Source organism: Varanus komodoensis, unplaced genomic scaffold, assembly GCF_004798865.1.
Source record: "Varanus komodoensis strain SLA01 unplaced genomic scaffold, ASM479886v1 scaffold9, whole genome shotgun sequence".
Lineage (NCBI taxonomy): Eukaryota > Metazoa > Chordata > Lepidosauria > Squamata > Varanidae > Varanus > Varanus komodoensis.
Genome location: NW_025336598.1, coordinates 35,033,032 through 35,049,158, shown reverse-complemented (window position 1 = coordinate 35,049,158; position 16,127 = coordinate 35,033,032). Strand labels below are relative to the sequence as shown.

Here is a 16,127-nt window from a genome sequence, read left to right as displayed (position 1 = left end):
CAGACGGGACAAAAGCAGCATGTAAGAAAGTTACACGCTACAACCAAAACAGATTACTACCTATTGCCAGGTTAAAATTGGACTGTGATAGCACTATGAGAGTAGATGGCACTGGTTCCTAGGAATGTAGGGCATAGCTTACGTTAATTGGTAACAGCTACGGTTTCAGACAGGAGTCTTTCCCAGATCCCTAGGGATTGCACCTGAGACCTTCTGTATGCAAAGCAAGTCTTTCATCACTGAATTCCTTTCTTTATGTAGACTCCTGACTCCAGTGTGCACAGAGGATATTTTCCCAGAATTATTATATATTGCCAAAACTCACTGAAGCTTTTCATATTGACGTGTTTGTAGGCATCAGTGCTATTTTGCTGAAATTGCTATTATTTTGCTGAAATCACTATATTATCACATATTGCTTTGCTGGGCTTTTCAATATTCATATGTTGTTTTGATGGCAACCCTATAGCCAGGGAATCTGGCTTCCTTCCCCACACACATGCACATAGGCCATCTCCCATAGGGATGCAGGAAATTATCTTTTGTCATTCATATTAACATTGGGCTAAATTTTCATTAAATTTGATTTCAGCATGAAAATGGGGCTTTTGAAGATTGTGAAAATTCTTCCTTCTTAGCAGTTGTTTCAAAGTGTTGTTTTTAAAAGTTTAAAGTTTTGTTTCAAGTGGCCAGATCTACTGCTACTTCAGATCCATTTTGGGGATTCTTGCTGCCTCTTGAGAGTATCATGTAGTGGATATGGCAATGCCACAGTGCCACATAACCAGTGATTATGAGTTTTTGTCACTGAAGGAAAATAAAGCCCCACCATCACCTTCAACCTCAATGGGGGTAAAGAAGAAATGAATCCCTGTTGTTTCAGAGAACCACGTGCTGTTTCTGGTGTTGCTATACTGAGCTAGCAGTTTTGTTTAGCACTTAATGGAAAAATGTTTACCCTGATTGATTGATTTAATATTCTGCTTTTCTGTTCTTTCTGACCATCAAAAGCATGTTTAGCTGCATGTGAAATGCGGAGGGTAGACTTGGGATAGGGATGTGTAACTCCATGCAGGTTCTCTCAATATAGCTCAGTCAGCTAGATAAACTGAATTCAGGAAAAAAGCTGCCTCAAGAGGGCCCACTGATTCACAAGCTTCTTCTGCCTTTCCCCTTGCACTGGCCTGCTGTGAGCTACCATTTCACATTTCCTACAGTGCACCAGAGCAACAGTCTGTCAGGCACTCTTGGTCACTGTGGGAAGGGTCTCTTAAGTGCCTGCCACTGCTGTCAGGAAGAGAGTAGGAACTGATATAGGAAGGGACAGAGGCTCTCTGCTCCCAGACACTTACTCTCTTGAGATCAGTTTGTAAATGGATACAAAATACCATGGAAAATTGGGGAAAAATTTCACCACATGGGGAATTTTTTTCATCAACCATGGTAACCCTGTGAAGATAAAATAGTGGGTTAGGTCTAGAAGAGCCTGTTGCATTCAACAGGTACCCAGCAGAAAATCCTGCTGGAGGAACAAGGGTGGCAGTTTTTGCTGAGCTACCCTGCAGCCCAGGGCACCACCTCCCACACTCATCTGGAAGCTTCCCCAGCTCTCCAGAGCAACTGCAGAGGGAAAAATCAGTAAAATCTTGGCAAAATGCTCTTTATGGCACAGATTTGCTCTAGTGAAAACAGAATTCTGCTGAGCACCAGACTGAATCCAGCCCATTATTTTGCTAGGGGTTCTGCATTATTTAGAGCACATCCAGCAGAAGTAATTCATCCATTCTTTCTGACAGAAATTCCCTCCACCTGCTTTGGTTTACTCCAGTCATCTAATTTCTTTTTCCTTCTCGGAACATTATCGTTTAGTGAGGACTGGGGCGTGTTTTTCTGTTGGCAGATAAGATGTATATATGACAAAATCCAGTATAGACAAGCCAGTGGTAATTATGTTCATCTAGATCTGGAACAATAAGTAGTTTTAAAGTATCTTTTTAGTGGCTCACTCTAAACATATTCCTTGGTATAAAGTTTTAATGATTTTGGTGGCAGAACGTCTACATAATGTGATTGGGATAACAACATTAGTAGTAAATATACACTTTAAGTCAGGCTACACATGTTGAACAGAATTAGAATGAAATGAGAAAACCCAAAGCTATTTTTATACGTGTGCTAGACTCCTAAAGCAGTTATAGAAATTAGATCACTGTTCATTCTGCCCTTATGCCCTTAACATCTTATGGAAAGTTACTATTAAACATATTGAAATGTATAGCATAACAGTTTAGTGTGGTGCTAAAATATTTTCTTGTACTCACTTGGAAACTGTCAAATTATGTAAATTAATATAACAATTGACATATCACAATATCTAAACATATAAATGTTACTTTGAAATGGGCAGAATTATGACATGAGAGTGGTAAGAGAGCAGAAATGGGTGCCTAGTATGCAACCAAGATGCAAAATAGATACCTAAACCTTTAACTTTCCTGCCCACCGGTCCTTTAATTTTTTTCACTGCACTGTATTACTCAGCATCCCTCATTAAAAACCTGGAATCAGGGAAAGAAATGGCATCTCAATTCATCTCTTGATTCACTTCTCACAGCATTATTTCTACCCTCAAAATTGCTTTAATCCTCAGACCCAAGGGACCTATGCCATTGTTACAGGCATGACACTTCATTTCTCAAAAGCAGAAAAAAATACCAAAGGCAAGGATGAGAGGCAGCCAAACAATGGACTGAAATAACTTTTCCAAATAAGCAAATTCCAAATAAGCAAACTCACAAACTTCACTCAAGTCCTCCAAACCAAGCTGGAGGAACTAAAGAACTATAGTGGGGGTTACATCTGCATGTCTGTGATGTTCAGGAATATAAAGAAAAAGCAATAGGATCACATTTCATGTGGTCTGGTTTGTTGAAATTTTTCCAGATTTGCATTTGAGAGTTCTGTCACTGAGCAAACTCATTGGGCTCTAGAACTTCACCCTAATTCCTCAGGCTAGTGTAGGGACTTTATAATCCACTTTCCAAGATATCCCCAGAAGCCTTAAGCTATGCAGGTCCTAAACAGAATCAGGTCACTGGAACATAAGGCATGAAAGTGCAAGATATTTCAGAAACTTGCTTTACAAGTTGAAACTACTACGGCCTTATATAGATCCCATGTGAGATGTGGAGCATGCTTTCCCTTGGTCTCTCACAGTAGCAAGATCCTGATAGTCTTAAACATCACAGATGCAGCAACTCTGCAAGGTGGTAGACATAAAAAGCATTTAAGTTTGCTTAACTCGCTTTTGAGGCTAACAGGCTTCATGTCCATTATCACTACCAAGTCAGCCCTGCTTGGAACAAGTGCAATGACCCTGAAGAAATAATGGCAATGGTCATCCATGACTTTCTAGATGTCATTTTGCAAACAACATCATATCTGATGTTATATCTGTGTGCATGTCTCTGTGTTGTATTTGTATATGTTTGTAAGTATATACTTTATAATGTATTTTTAAGATGTTAGTCTTTGTAAACATAAGAATATAAGAAAAACCATGCTGGATCAGATGAAAGGTCCATCCAGTTCAGCACTCCATTCACACAGTGGCAAACCAGCTGCCTACAGGATCTTTCAAGCAGGATGGATGCAAGATCTCCACCTGTCCAAGCTCCTCAGCAACTGGTGCATGCAGGCATGCCACCTCTGGTAAAGGAGGCAGCACATAGGCAGCAAGGCTAGTAGCTGCTTAGAATCCCCTTCCATAGGGGAGTTTGCCAGAGAGATTTGGTTTTGTCTTTTGTCACTGATGTCTGCCTTACTTCCTCCATCTTCTTTCAAGAATACATACTCTCAGGAACAAATATCTACTCTGCATCTTCTTTTGTGAAGACTAATGAAAAAAGTTCATTCAGCTTCTCTACAATCTCCCTTTCCTGCATTAGTGCTCTTTTAATTCCATTATCATGCAATGGTCCAACTGCTTTTTTAGCTGCTTTCTTTTAATATATTTCTCTAATATATTTAAATATTTATTGTTGTCTTTGTTGTTAGCAATATACTGCTTAAACTATTCCCTTGCTTCTCTTATTGTCTGCTTGCATGACCCTTGCACAAGCTTGTAGTCCCTTCTGTCCCTTGTCCCCCCACCTCCCCCAATTTGGGCAAGACTTCCATTTTTTGAAGGAAGTTTTCTTTCCCCCTAATAGCTTCCCTGGCTCTATGTATTGACCATGCTGTTGATTTCTTGGGCTTTGTGCTACTTTTCCTCACATGCGGTATGCCTGTATCAATAGTGTTTGTTGAGGACTTTCCAAGTGCTTTATACTTCTTGATTCTCCTATTCTTCTTATTTTTTACCAGTTCCATCATTTTTGAGAAGTTTCCTCTTCTGAAATCAAATGCAACTATGTTTGAACCCTTTAGCATTCTTCCACCAAACTGTATATTAAATCTGATTCTATTGTGGTTTCCTGTTGGCTTCACTAAGTCCTACCATGTCCTAACCAACCTCACCTAGGACTTAAATGCAGGATTGCCTCCCCACCAGTTGATTCCATGGCCACATGTTCTAGGGCACAGTCATTTTAGGACATCAAGAAATTTAACCTTTCTGTCAGAACTGGACATACACTTAACCAGTATGTAGGTAGTTGACATCACCCAGTATAACATCATTGTGTTTCTTGGGGGCCTCCTTGATTTCATTCCCCATCTCAAGATCACCCTGAGCATTCTGATCGGGAGGGCAATAGCACAGTCATATGACTAAGTTAGTTTTAGAGTCAGAAATTTTCACCCATGGTGCTTTTGTGGAGCAGTCTTCACACTTTCAGTTTGTTGGACTCTTTGCCCTCCTTAATGTACAGAGCAACACCTCCTCTGGTATACCCTTCTCTTTTCTTCCAGTTTATATCCAGAGATGATCCTATCCCATTGAGTACCTCTGCTTGAACAGGTTTCTGTTTATATCTAACTTCTCCATCACCAGGTTCTAAAACTCTCCCATTTTGGCATAAAGACTCTTAATATTTGCATAGCAACAGTAAAGCCCTCCCTCTGCCCATGCTCAGTTTTAAACCAACCTAAGTTTGTAGGACTAGGCAAACAAATATACTTCCTGGTTTGGAGGGAGAGGGATATTTCCATGACAGAGACTTGAGTATAAGTGAACAGCCCATCTTCCTTCCCCTTCCTCAGGGAAAGTTTCCTTGCTGTCAGTCATCTGAGTGGGAAGGTGTAAATTGGTGTCCTGCGATAGCAGGGGCTTGAACCCAATGGCCTTATTGGCCCCTTCCAACTCTACTATTCTATGATTTTTCGGAGAACCAGAGAACAACCTATAAGGGGTGAAGGGTTCCCAGATACAAAAACACCAAATAATTAATTTTGCTAAAACACTAGGTATTACTAGAAGAAATTATTCCTTGAGTGCTAACCATCTTTGAAAATGGATGCTTACCCCAGAGTAGCTTTATGAAAGGTCTAGTCTGCATACTATATAAATGATTGCTCTGTCTCATCAGGGCTAAAATTAGTATGGGAAGCAGATCTGAACACAATGCTCACAGAACACCAGTGGTCCTGACTCTGGCATCCCTTCCCCTCCTTGGGACAGCAGGGACAGGGCCCCTGCAATGACTGTAGTTCACCAGTGGCAATTCATACACAATTTTAATTAATTTGTTTCACATTGTGCTGGAAAGTATATGCTCACATTGGTTTGTTAATGCATCTAGAGAAAGTATGTAGTAGGCTTTCAGCTGTTGTAGACTTTTGCAACCAAGTTCTTTCTACAATATGCAAAATCAGTGAACAGCAAAGATGAGATTGAACACTTTTTACATTAATACTTGATTGTTGTTACACTTGCAGTTGCCCATCTTTCGATTGCATTAAATTGTATTAAATTGAAAATCTTCTAACAGGCCATTGATACAAAAATAGATGAGTGTAATACGGAACATTGCTCTTCCTGAAAAGCTAAACAGGTTGAGACTTATAAAAGGACTGGAAAACCAAGATTATCCATAGAAGTGTGGTATCCACTTACTACGTACACTAATGCACACTCAACTCTTATTCCTACATCTGCACAATTTATATTCTGGAGTGATGCATTGTAACATTCCTAGCCTTATAATAGCATCTGTACTTGTTTTGTTTTCATATTAAAACTAAAGGAGAGAGAGTAGTTACTAGGGCTACTGTTACAAAGGGTAAACAAGTTTACATAAATTTAAATCTTTCATGCAGGAAAAAATTTAGTATACTTCATTATTCAGTATGCGAGAGGAAAGTAAGCAGCTTTTTAATTTATTTAAATGTCTCAAAATATTGATGCAATTTACCTTAAATATAGTCAAAATCAATAAAAATGCCTAACTAGAAAAATATTTTATATTTGTTACTTCCTTCTTAATGTTGATATGGGAAGCACAGAGAGACATCGCTCCTCATTTCTTGCCTGCCTTGAAGTATTTATCAGTGTACAGAGAATGCCTACTTGAGAGCCTTCCAATCTTGTGAGCACTGATCATACTCTGTGTAATGAAAGGAAAGCAGTATTGGAAAGGAATTAAAGTTTGTTTGTTTGTTTCATTTTCTCTAGCTCTACTGAGAAATCATTTCCTTGGAGATCTGCAGGTATCGTTATTTTGTATATATGGTGCACCTTCTGAAACATTGCACATTGCAAAAAAAATATGTAATTCTGTTAGCTGATGTATGTTGCATTTAATGTGAAATGCTTGCATATGTTTTATCCACATGAAGATTCTTTTTGAGGAAGAGAATAAAATACTTCAAATTTTTAAAAGTATATTTTGCAGAAATGTTTTAAAAAATTTTTTAAAGATATATTAGCAACACATGAATTGTAATTATATACTCTGTTTAAGTAACTATAACTGTTGTTGTGCTTCTAGTATGCTAATATATACTTCCCTTCTAACTTGAAGAGATATATAGGAAAGAAGCTACATGTCCTATGTGCTGATTTTTAGATCTCTATTTACCTATGTACCAGTCTACAAATTACAAGAAGCCAGGGTTGTTCTTTGTGGTCTCTGTGCATAACACATATGGGGCTTTCACATTTGTACAGAGCCTAGAATCAGGAAAAGCTTCTACAGCTGATCGTTTGAAGTTGTGGGCAGGAGCCCTTTCCCTACCTGTTCCCAGGAGGCCATAGGAGGGGTTCCCACCCATCCCCTCAGTTCTTTTTTGACTGCCGTCAGCTCTTTTTGGCAGCAGGTATGCCTAAACAAACTATGGACCATCCTGGTCCATCCTGTGGATTCTGTCTCGTTGCTCACTAAACAAGCTAATATCACAACCCAATGACAAAACAGACAGCTTATAGCTCTGACAGAATTTCTGCTTTGAATATCACAATGAACAAATCATGGACAGAGGGACCATGGTTTGTTTAGCCATACCCATTGGCTGGGGAAGCCAAGAGAGAGCAGTTGGGCTTGCTCAATCCCAGTAAACCCAAGATTTTCTACAACCTTGCTTTATCATGACATGCATTCCAGGTTTCTGTGTACACGGCATTACAGTTTATAATGTGTATGCAAGTATATAATTGTTATTGCTATATGTATCAGAATTATACCTTTTTTTCAAATAATCTGTTATGGTGCTATCATTTGAAGTATGTGTAGAGTGCTGCAGTTCTGGTACTGCAAACACATTCAGAGGTACTTTTCAGTGGTACTTTGTTGTGCTATTTGGGGTCCGCCTTCCTGAGCATCTGGCTGCAGCAAGTCGACTTAGGGTTAAAATGAAGGGAGACGTAGATCCCACAAGTCTGTGACTGCCCAGCTCTGTTTTAATACAGTGGTCTCCTAATTGCATTCCTAGAGGATCAAAACAACAATAAATCTTGTTTTATCTTAAAGATTAACAAATTTATTTAGGACATAAACCTTTATGGAATAGAGTCCTCTTCACATATGCACATCTTATGATCTAGAACAGGACTGGACAATCTATAGTGTTAAAGCTGCATGGACCTTGGCCTAATGACAGTGCCCCTCTGCATAAAATTAGTTTATGTCTCTGGCCAGAGTGATTTGTTCTTTTACTGACAGCTGCCAAGTGGGAAGGAAGAGAGAGAGAAACAGGTAGAGAAAAAAGAGAAAGGAAAATGGTTAGCCAATTATCTGGCTCTGAGGTAATAAAGCCTAACTCCACCAAACAAGCGGGACGCAACCAGCAGTCCACCTTGAACTCAATAACCCTAACCGGCCCTAACACGGAAACCTCTAGCAGTCTGCTCCTCCAACACCCTGCAGCTCCATGGAGTATTGCATGCTGGGAAGATAGCCAAGCGCATTAAAAAAAAGATGGCCGCTGCAAAAGAAATGTGCAGGCACCATGTGAGCCCTTGCTAATCCTTGACTCAGAAAGATCTGCTAGAGCCAGTCCTTGAGGAGCCACAGCCAATGTTACTGAGAGAAGACTGGCCCTGGCAACATCAGTATCTGAGGTGGAGGGATAAGGGATTACCCTCCCAGGCCTCTAGCCCAACCACTATCTGAAGCATGAGCATCACAGCAATCCACACATGCCTCCCCAAACCCAACACCAACACCTTTGAATCCACAAGGGCACAGAGATCATTGTCCCCACTGCCAGAATGGGACCAGATCTCTGACTGGTCACCAGCCCTGTGTCAATCTCAAAGGAACTCCCAAACATCCCACATGAGTCTCAGTATTGGGATGGCATCCAAGATTATACACCAGGAACCAGAATCAGCAAGTGTTTAGATGCAGATCTTCTCTTCTCCATAATGATGCACCTCCCAGTGATGCCTCTATGAGACCACAATACCAGCCAGATCTTCTCAAATGCGATCCATGACACCATCAGTTCAGAAATCTGAACACCTGGAAGGGACAGCCTTGAGATAAACTGCCCTGCCTCTTTCATCTCAATGTCTGGAGACCCTGTTTCCCAGAGTTGCTGCTCGTTTTCCTTTGAAGAGTCCAAGTGTTTCTGGACTTGAAATGTGCACCAAGAACAGCTGCCTTTTTCATTCTCAGTGTCTGCCAGCATCTTCACTAAATGCATGGCGGTGGTCTGCTCACACTCCTCCAGGGAGTACAAGTCTTCCCACCTCTTGATGATTAGCTTCTAGTAGCATCATCTAAGACAGACTTACTCCACTCCATCCACACCACTTGCTTCTTCCTGCAGACCCAATGACTGTGTATAAATCATGAAATACCCATTCTCTCCCCCTCCTGCTCCATCCTCTTCACAGGGGCCCTCCTTGTATCCTCAGCGAAGTATCCCAGCAAAGGCTGTCCCATCATCCAGAGTAACTGTCTTGATCAAAGTGGCCACCAAACTCAGCACCTGACTGACCGTCATGGCTGTTGTAATAAAAAGGCTGTTTGGACTCGGCCACAACAGTGGCAGTGGTTTCCTTTACAAGACTCTGAATACGCAAAGCATTTATCTGTGGTTCATCCACCCATTCTACTCATTGGATGACCCACCCAGGACACACCTTGACGTGTCCACCCCTCCATCAGGAACAGTCTCCACTGGTGGATCAACCTGGCATCAGGTTCATACACCACAGAAGTCTCTATGTCACGATGGGGAGCATACTGCAGGAACCCAAGAACATAGGGATTGTGGAGCTAACAAGAAACCTGCAGACATATCAACTTCCGAGAGATGTTAGCCATCTACAAAGCCCTGAACACCTTCCCGACTTCCCTACCCAGGCAACACATCCAAATAGCCACGGACAACTTCACTGTGGTATTCTACTTTGGCAAACAGGGCAGCACATGGTCCACTGATACAACTGACCATAAGAATCTGGGATTGGTGCATCAGCAGGGGCATCACCCTCATGGCCATCCAGATTGCAGGCACCAGCAACACACTGGCAGACACCCTCAACCACACAAAGCTTCGCGTCCATGGGTGGCAACTGAACACCAGAGCCCTCTGCAAGATCTTCAAAACATGAAACACAGCCAACAACACAGCAAGGAGACCCCCCCCCCTTTGTTTTGGAGGGAGTTTTTTTTGTCCTTCCTGGGCCAACATCAAGAGTTATTGTAGGCATGCTCAAAGGCTTAAGCATGTACAGTGGTTTTGCTTGATTGTTCGTTGTTTTTTGTGGGGGCAGGGGGATCCAGTCCTATGTGCCACATTGCAAATTGTGTTTGAGGGTCCCAGGAATTTGTAATCTATGCAAGGCAGCTATACTAGAAATATGAGCCCAAATTTTCCTGTTTATGCAGCAATAATACACACTTCTTTTAATCATGATGATAGTGTTTTTTCACTAAAATATTTTCTTATGTTTTTGAAATCTGTCAAATCAGCATGTGATATATATTTAGGCAATTCAATCATAATTATCTCCATTCTTTAATACAAAGTATAAAGTTATTGGACTGCTGCATGCCCTGTATTTGGAGTTAGAAAAGCAGGTCCTTTACTTTTGCTGCGGGAAAGGCAAGGGCCAAAACTTCTCTTACTGCTGTTGCTATTTAAAGATTCAGCAAGTCCCTTGGAAGAGCCCTATAATTCCCTGGTTATATCTGATGAGAAGAACTGACCGTTTTCTCTCAAATCCTTTCTTCTGGAAGATATTAAGAAGTAAATATTAAGCAATATTTGAAAGTTTTCCATTTGGGTGATCCCGCCCCCCCCCAAAAAAAACCAACAAACACCCACACACATTAGGCACACCCAAAGATTTGTACAGTAGGATGTCTGGTTGTTTTTCTCCCTTTTACAAAGCCATGCCATTTCACAGAAAACGTTCAGACTGACCCTAGCAGTGATTTACCAAGCAGCGTGTAGGGGGCAGTTGACCAGTTGAAGCTTCTAAGTGGTCTTGAAGGGTAGCCATTTATAAAATACAGTATAAAAGTCAAACTGAAAGCCTCCTAAGGTATGGATAGTGGAAAGCTCTTTCTTCCAGAAGGGGTGTAATCTATGCACTGTATGAAACTGATAGACGATACCACTACTACAGCTGCAATATCAGATCCAGATATATCCCCAGACTATGAACCTGATCTAATGAACAAATAGCTCATTCGACCAGGACATATTCCAGAATTTATAGAGAGCTATAATCACTAAATTGATGGTACTCAATTGCAAAGTTCAGGATGATGTCACCTAGTAATTTCATCTAGATTGGGGTGAGGAACCATTGGATCCTCTAGATGGTTTTGAACTGCAGCCCTCTTATTATATCTGGAGGGCCCCAAATAGAATTGGAACCCAGCAAGTGAAATCGGTCTATGTTCTAGTCTTCAGAGTTCAGTGTACACCAGGGAGGTATGCCTACTCTCAGCTTTAATAAGCAGATCATCTACCAAGACTATTAAAGCAGCCTTGCAATGTTTGAAGTGCAACTATGCATTTCTAAGTATGCAATGCTTAGGAACTATGTCAAAGCAGAGCTCTCTGGTTTACAGATGTAATCTGCATATGCCCCTGTCAAAAAAAGCTCTGATTAGCCCTGTCAAAAATCATGTTAGATAAAGCAACCTTGAGTTTCAACAACACAGTTTTGAGGGTTCACACTTCGTGATGGATGATTCCTCTTATACTTTGACAGGAGACACCATAAATGGCATTGACAAGTCAAGGTTGTGCATTTGCTATGGTTGGAGCTGCACGTATGCACAACTCCCAAAACCTGACAAAACTTTTTAAAAAATAACATTTGGGCAAATGTTGAGTGCATTTTTTTAAAGTGGTGGATCAGTGTGATCCTCTTCAGTGTGCCACTTGGACACTTGTAAGGGACTGGCGCTGACAAAAAGCAATCTCCAGAAAGGAAAAGAGGAGGGTAAAAGGGAAAATAAGCAGTGGTGACTACCAAACAGGTTGAAGTGGGGAGAAGAGACACAACAGGTCCTGCTGTGCGGTCCCCTCACATACCTGCAGGAGGTCTGAGGGGGAAGGAGGGAGGTCAAACTCCAGTGACCCTGATTATCTGTTAGTTCCCCAGTGCACAACCCATACAGTGAGTTCATGCACAACTCATACAGTGTACCTTATTTTCAGGGAGGGCTGTCAATTCGGACAAATGAAACATGAAATGGAGTTAGCCTTCCAGATCTCTGGGATACAAATCAAATCGTGTTAATTGGCCTACATTTTACACAGCTGTTACACAGACCTTTCAGATGATAATGATACTTCTAGTGTGTCTCTTTAGTATGATTGGATAGAAATTACATCTTCATGGAACTGAGTTGATTACTAGCTTAGCATTCTTCATTCAGAACAAGAAATCTTTGCTAGGATTTTTTTTCTTATTCGTCTAAATGATCTCAATGCCCAAACTTACGAATGTTAGTTGTGCCAAGCTGTGCTGTTACAGAATCTCTCTAAATAACAAACTATCCCTAAACTCAAGCCAACCAAAATAGTCCACCCCTAATCTCAAGCTCCATTCTCACAGATTTGCATGGTTCCCTAGTGCAGAAGCCTTCAATTTTTCCCCCATTCAAGAGATCTAGAAAACATCCATTTACAACCTCTGTGACTAGATTATCATGGAAATTAAGCCTTAAAGAGCTTCTTTGTTTTATATTCCTTTAGTAGTTCAAGGAGATAGCTCAAGATCTATTGAGAGTCCTCTAGTTTAAACTGACCTCCATCAGTGTTGTGGAGATTTAAGAACCTTATGCTTGCCAGGTTCCAAAGAGAATGTAAAGCATTTATACAGATTTAAATTCCTGAGATGTAGTTTTACACACATGAACATCTCTAAATTCATCAGCTTTGGAAAAATATGGTAGCATGAGCCAGTGTCTTGATAAAGACAGTGTTCTGAGAAAGCAGAGGGCATTCCGCAAGTTTTAACGTTCTTCTTTAAGTACCTTATTAATTCTGCTGAGGCCCTCTCCTGAAAATGGAATTTTACCCTTAAATCTTTTTAGTTGTTTTGTTAATATAGCTATTACTTAAAAGTAAGTTATTGTCTGGATTTGGCAACAAGGTAAGTTTAATCATATGGGAAACTGTTACTGATTGTGAATTTGATTCTTTCTGGGGTCTTTTCTGCCATGTTTTTTGATCCAAGGTAAACTATAGAAGACTTTGAAGCAAATGTTTCTTTCATTTTTTTCATTCATTCATTTTTCAAACATAAAAATTAATATTACACTTGAAAGAATTTCAGTGATTTTTTCAGAATTTTCCTAGTTTGGGAATATATACTACTGAACATTTGAAATTGGAAGAAAACACCAACTTTGTACATTGGTCTTCCCCACACTCCCCAAGATTTGAATGTTCATATATTAAATTGTTAGTTTCACAAAACTAACATTACATTTTCTGTAACATAGCTCCCTTTTATAAAATCTTATCCTATAATCAAACTTTTTGTTATATCGAATGGAATACAACAGAAATTTTGAAATTATAGCAATGTTGTATTTGTTAATGCATAAATAGAGAAGAGATACAGTTGTAGATAACCTCTTGACTAATGAAATTTTGCTTTCAGATTTGCCAAACACAGGTGTAAATAAACTCAGAACATCTGAAAGTGTTCATATTACTTCCTATCATGTTGGAACAGAGCCAGAACAAGGGAATCTCTACTCACCAGAGCAATCATCACTCCATGAAAGTGAGGGTCTGTTATATAAATGTTAAATACACTGAAATTTATCAATCAGTGACTTTTTTCATAACTTGTAATAACAACAGTTTCATGCTTTTTATTTACAGGGTCTGTGGGTAACTCTAGAACTTCAACACAGATGAATTCATATTCTGACAGTGGGTACCAGGAAGTAGGCAATTTCCATAACAGCCAGAATCTGGGAAAGGGGGAGAACAGACAGCAACATCCATTTATTGGACCAAATAATAACCATTTAGTGAGAAATTCACGGGCTGAAGGTCAAGCTTTGGTTCAGGTAAACATAATTAAATTGTAATTCCTTTTTCCCTTTGTTCACTAATAAATTACAACATTGCTCTTCCATTGCCATAAAGAAATGCTTCTTTGTATTCAAAAAGCTGACCATGGTGGCATTTGTAATATTCAACCGAACAATAAAATATGCAGAGGCTCTGAAGAGAAATATTCTTTATTTAATTAATTTATTAAAAGCTTTTCTATCCCATCCCTACAGAACGTCTTGGAATGGCTTACAACATTCCAGGATGACTTGTATTGTAAAAACAGTATAAATTTGCCATATGTTGATTGTAAACTTGTATCTTGTATCTGCCTTGTATCTTCAGTTGCAGTGATGATTAAATTAATTCACTGTGTTACAGAAATGCTAAAATGTGGGCAAGGTCCTTAGATTCATTTAGCCTACTATTTGTATGCTCAACCCTTGCCCATCATGGCTGGTCATTCAAGGTAAGGAAGGGGTGAGCCCCTGGGTCCTGGAGGCTGTGAACGCGTCCTTAAGAAAGGGAGTGGTTCCAGCCTCACTAAAAGAGACTGTTAGTAGACCACCCCTAAAGAAGGCCAACTTGGACATGGGGGACCAGTCACTAATATGCCCTTCCTGGGCAAGATGTTTGAGTGAATGGTGACTAAAGTTTTACAATACTTCAGGTACAATCCAAGGAAAATAAATCCTATTGACGTTTACTCAGAAGTGTGTGCCATTTAGACCAGTAGGACTTAATTAATCCCATATGTATGTGAATAGGACTGGAACTTTAGGCAGCAAAACTAAAGGCACTTACATGTAGGCACTTACATGCTTAACTATAGTGCATATGTATCCTGTGAAGAATTAGATATGGGAGCAACCTGATTTTTACACATAGATTTCTAATTATCACTTTTTGTGTTACTATTTCTTTTTAACAGACATCATCAAATATAGCTGCCAACAGAGCCATGAGACGTGTGAGTTCTGTTCCATCAAGGGCCCAGTCTCCTTCTTATGTAACCACTGCAGGAGTTTCTCCTTCGAGGGGCTCACTAAGAACTTCTTTAGGGAGTGGCTATGGTTCACCATCTGTTACTGAGTCACGCTCTCTTAATTCTAATGTGTTCTCATCCACAACATTACCTGTACAACGAGCAGCCTCTCCATTTACTGCACAAAGACCTGCTTCACCAATAGCAGTGCGCCGAATTGGTTCAGTGACATCTAGGCAATCAACCAATCCCAATGGAGGGACTCCCCAGTACCAGCCTTCAGTCAGGGTTGGTTCACCTCTTACACTAAACGATACACAGACAAGAGTAGCCTCTCCACCCCAAACTCAAGTTGGATCTTCATCACCAAAGCGTTCTGGGATGACTGCAGTTCCACAGCATTTGGGAACATCGTTACAACAGACACTTCATGACATTGAGCAATATGCGCAACAGTATGATATCTATGAAAGAATGGTTCCACCCCGTCCAGATAGCCTTACAGGTTAGTAAAAAGGTAAAGATATAACTTAAAATTTTGTGGAGACCTGCAAATACAGTGAATTGTACAATTTTATTACCAACACACAAAACTTATAATATGCAATCATTAATGTTTCAGTTAACATGCTGCAGTTATTTTTCTGACACTGATTTTATTTTTCATTTGAGGAAGAAATTATTTTCTTCGCAGTTTACAAATATCTGATATAGCAGTATGTTTTCTGTGCTTTAAAAGAGGGGCATTTCATGTTCCAGGGCATGGGTACAAAGGGCCTCCTCAGAAATACTTAATATTTAGACATTGACATAGGCTGTCAGGGTAGATACAATCCATCTGAGACAAAGTTAGTCATACTTCAATTTAACTGAGGTCCATACCCATAACACTCGACCCAGATGTGTCACTTTGCTAATGGAAGGGTTCTTTCTGTCTGCAGAGGCAACCGGGATCCAGACTCCCACTGGAGAAAAGGGACAGAGTGATGATTTTTACCAGTTCCCTTTCCCTCTGCAGCCCCTAGTGCAAATCCCATGCACTCTTCCAAAGGGTCCTGCAATCCTTTAGAACGGATTTTGAGGAGTCATGAGGAAGAAACCTGGGAAAATCACTGTCCTATCTTCTTCCTTCAACATAAGCAGTATGTTACTGTGCACCCATAGTGTTTTACATAACCTAGAGATCCTATACGTCAAAACCCTTAGGCTTTGCATTGAA

The 16,127-nt window shown here is 40.2% G+C and overlaps 1 protein-coding gene across 6 annotated transcripts in view; it reads left to right on the top strand.

The window, feature by feature from the left end:
- The window catches only part of PKP4 (plakophilin 4), a 125,819-nt gene that overhangs the window by 70,063 nt on the left and 39,629 nt on the right, over nucleotides 1–16,127 (top strand). For 3 of the 6 annotated variants that reach the window (XM_044417629.1, XM_044417626.1, XM_044417625.1), the window contains exons 4-7: nucleotides 6,614–6,648; nucleotides 13,520–13,651; nucleotides 13,747–13,937; nucleotides 14,855–15,413. In XM_044417629.1, coding sequence (XP_044273564.1) covers nucleotides 6,614–6,648; nucleotides 13,520–13,651; nucleotides 13,747–13,937; nucleotides 14,855–15,413 — 917 coding nt within the window. The remainder of the gene's footprint in view (nucleotides 1–6,613; nucleotides 6,649–13,519; nucleotides 13,652–13,746; nucleotides 13,938–14,854; nucleotides 15,414–16,127) is intronic. The other 3 variants (XM_044417628.1, XM_044417627.1, XM_044417630.1) reach the window with 2 other exon arrangements.